Below are 3,529 nucleotides of genomic sequence, written 5' to 3' on the forward strand. Positions count from 1 at the left end.
GTTGCTATCAATAACATACTCCTCGTCGGAGTCCTTCCCGTCGACCTCTATGTTTTTCACTGGACTGACAACATGAATTGGTGGTGGTGCGAGAGATGGGTCGTCCTGGACGAAGTCTGACGACCCAGATCCACCGCCAATGACGTTGCCAACTTACGCAAAAAGCTCCATCACTTGCTCCACCATGATTTTTCCATGGGTGTTAAACATAAGGCGCACATGCTCGTCACCATAGAGCCAAAATAGACGAAACTGAAAAATTTCGTTTCCCATCAGTGCTAGCAACCTATACCCGATATTAGACTCTTCAATTCTGCCAATGAACTTACTAGCCGGGTACGCAACATAATGAGATTCTCACACTCAAATCTCACTTTATTATCACTATTTTTCATACGGTAATTTGGATACACACTTACAACCAAGTATCCCTTACTACTAGACATTTTGGCTTATTTTCGGAAGAAATAGGTAGAAAAAGAAGTAGTGAAATGTTTGGAAAGAATATAAAGGATCGTATATCCTTTTATAGCTGATGAAAATTTGTCTTAACGTATCTTGTTTACCGTGTAAATGTCATTATTACTCTCTTATCTTGTTTACATTGCAAACAAAATAAAAGAACATGTATCGTTTATCGTGTAAACGAGATATGTATTATTTTATTTTTTAACACTATAAACGAGATAAAAAAATGCAATATATTTTGATAAAAACACTTCAAATTATATATTTCAATAATTAAAATATTTATTTTATTTATTTACAAAAATGGTTTAATTACTCTGTTGGTCTCTATAGTTTCGTAAAATTTTTAATTAGATTCCTATACTTTTTTTCTTTTTAATTGGGTCCTGCACTAAATTCTTTTTTTCAATTAAGTTCCTCTTAGTAGTAATTGGCTTATTTTTTTCAATTAAGTTTCTCTTAGTAGTAATTGACTTAATTTTATAGAGACCTAATTAAAAAAAAAAGAATTGATATAGGGACCTAAATAAAAGAAAAAAAATGTAAGAACTCAATTAAAAGAAAAAATTGGTACATGGACTCCATTAAAACAAAGTATAGAAACCTAATTGAAAATTTCGCTAATTATAGAAAATAATTAAACAAAAAAAATTTAAAAAAAAAATTACAAATTTACGATAGAATAAAAATAAAAAATAAAAAATGAAAAAAGCAGAAGAAAATACCTCGCCTTTTGTTTCTCCAAAACAGAAGACACTCCGTGATCTCTGACTTCTCTCCACCGTGGATCCTCCCTCCACCTAAATCCCCGCCGCCGTAAAAACCTCCGCCTCCGATCCAAAATGAAGCGCAAGAAGTGGTCGGAGCAGGAGGAACAAACCCTCCTATCCAAGTACTCTGAACTACTGCGCTCCGGCACCCTTGCTAAGCTCAAGACCCGCGAGAAGAAGTTCAAACCCGTCGCCGACCACGTCAACTCCCTCCACCACCATCGCGATCCCTCCGCCTTCCCTTTCACGTGGTCATGGCGCGACGTCTCCATCAAGGTCCAGAACATGCGCCACCAGTACCTCGGCGTCAAGCAGAAGATCCAAGGTCTCTCGCCTCACTCTTTCAACTGGTCCGATGGTCTCAATCACTGGGAAAATTTTCTTTATTACAAGGAAGTCTTCGGCGATATTCCGTCGTCCTCTTCGATTGCGAGAAACGGTTCTAATTCTGCGGTTTCGTTGCGCAGCCTTGGATTTTCGGGTTCTGATGATGATATTATTGATGAAGATGATGATTGTGATGAGGATGAGGAGGAGTGTGAGTGCGGTGGTGATGATTTTGATGATGATTCCGGGGAAGAGGTGAGGCGGATTGGGGGTATTGGGGTTAGGGTTTTGGAGCTGAGGGAGGCGGTGGCGAAGAGGGAGGAGAGGAGGAGGGAGAGAGAGTTTCGGAGGGAGAAGGAGGAGGCGGCGGCGGAGAGAGAGCGGGAGAAGCGGAGGAGGGAGGGGGATGATAGAGGAGTTGAGGTGGAGGTGGAATCTGAATTGGAGGAGAGGCGGTTGCGGTGGGCGAGGAGGGAGGTGGCAAGGAGGGCGAGGCTGGAGAGGGAGCTGGAGGAGGAGCGGAGGCGGAGGAAGAGAGCGGAGGAGAGAATGGAGGAGGAGGAGATGGAGTGGAGGGAGAGGATGGTGGCAATGCAGGTTGAGCATGAGAAGCAGATGATGCAGATGCATGTTGATGCTTGCCAGAACCAGATGCAGATCCTTGGGATCATGGCTAGGATACTATGCCAGTTCTTTGGCTCTGGGAGTGATGGATTGGGCGGTGGCGGCGGCAGCGCCTCCGGCAGCGGCTTGGCAGCGTTGCCCTCTCAGGTGTTGCAGAATTTGCAACACACTGGGGAGTTGGGGAATGTAAAACCGGATGCTAATTCGCCTTCGGAATTTATGTAAAAAGGATTGAAGCAGAGTACTCTGTTCAATATACTTCATGGATGTTGTCAACGTGAAAAAGATGAAAATGAATATTTCATTGTATCGCCAGGTCCTTTTTGTGTTGTTGAAATTATAGGTACCATTTAACTGGAGGCAATTTTATTCGAGGAAATCCTCTAATTCTTGATTCTGATGATTGTTTATCATACCATGTCTTTAAGCTTTCTTGATTGTGAAGGGAAATTCCTACTTTGGGGAGGGGAAATGCGGGAAGATGTTGACAGCTGCCCAACCAAGTGCTGAGTGAGAAAGCTCACTTAACATATTTGTAAGTTTTTAGAAATACTATTAATAGACCTAAGGTTGCTGAAAAGACGTAGAAAGTAGCATTTTTTTATGCAGTTCAATACTTCATGAGGCTGCTTTGTATGCTAAGTGCATTGTTTTTTCTATTTTTCATAGATGACACGGTTAATATAATTCTATTTCATTAGAGTTGAGTGGATGAGGCTCTAGCCTGTATGGTGAAGCCTGCTCAATACATTTTTGAAAGGAATAAGCGTATGAAACAAAGATCAGAATGCAGAAATCAGAGTTTACACTTAAAATTCCCAGTTAAGTGTGGACTGGTGAGTAATCATAATATGTGAATGTGGAAAATTTATGATCTTTTGGTTTACATTAAAGCACTAACTAGTGACATGTTGGTTTGCTGGTCTATCGTCTTGTACGTTATTTTTGGGTCTCTAACTAATGAGCATTGCATATTTGCATCCACATCCTGACTTCCTCATTTTGACACGAATCAATTCAAGGAAGCTATTCGTGAGTAAATAGTAATACACGTTTCAATTGGGTTAATACTTCCATAAATAATTCTCAGGTTATTCACACAGTAGATTTGATAATTTCTTTCATCAGAAGTGTGTCTTGGTTATGTGGCTAATGCTATTCTGTTGAGTGAATACGAATGAGAATAGAGTTTGCTTGCTTATTTGTGATGCACTGCTGTGATGAGTGATCAGTCATGAGTGATTGGGGGGGGGGGGGGGGGGAATTTCCCTGAATGTTGCAAATTATTATACTTGTTTAGAAGTTCCTCGATTCTTTTCCTAGAATTTTTGCTGTTGATG

At 40.7% G+C, this 3,529-nt stretch overlaps 1 protein-coding gene across 6 annotated transcripts; it reads left to right on the top strand.

Moving 5' to 3' along the window:
• Positions 1-1,178: 1,178 nt before the first annotated feature.
• Positions 1,179-3,173, top strand: LOC112702518 (uncharacterized). Of its 6 annotated transcripts, none has more exons than XM_072199146.1 (3): positions 1,179-2,532; positions 2,618-2,724; positions 2,859-3,173. In XM_072199146.1, the coding sequence occupies exon 1, from the start codon at positions 1,311-1,313 to the stop codon at positions 2,412-2,414; it is 1,104 nt and encodes a 367-aa protein (XP_072055247.1). In that variant the 5' UTR covers positions 1,179-1,310; the 3' UTR covers positions 2,415-2,532; positions 2,618-2,724; positions 2,859-3,173. The 6 variants fall into 6 exon arrangements, with proteins under 6 accessions (XP_072055247.1, XP_072055248.1, XP_025609368.1 ...); XM_072199147.1 differs by having other exon boundaries at positions 2,891-3,173; XM_025753583.3 differs by having other exon boundaries at positions 2,635-2,724.
• Positions 3,174-3,529: the final 356 nt, after the last annotated feature.

This window comes from Arachis hypogaea, chromosome 7 (genome assembly GCF_003086295.3).
Source record: "Arachis hypogaea cultivar Tifrunner chromosome 7, arahy.Tifrunner.gnm2.J5K5, whole genome shotgun sequence".
Taxonomy (NCBI): Eukaryota; Viridiplantae; Streptophyta; class Magnoliopsida; order Fabales; family Fabaceae; genus Arachis; species Arachis hypogaea.

Bases quoted from the DNA above. Each gene is read 5' to 3' on its own strand.
- LOC112702518 (XM_072199146.1), top strand. From the start codon at position 1,311: ATGAAGCGCAAGAAGTGGTCGGAGCAGGAGGAACAAACCCTCCTATCC.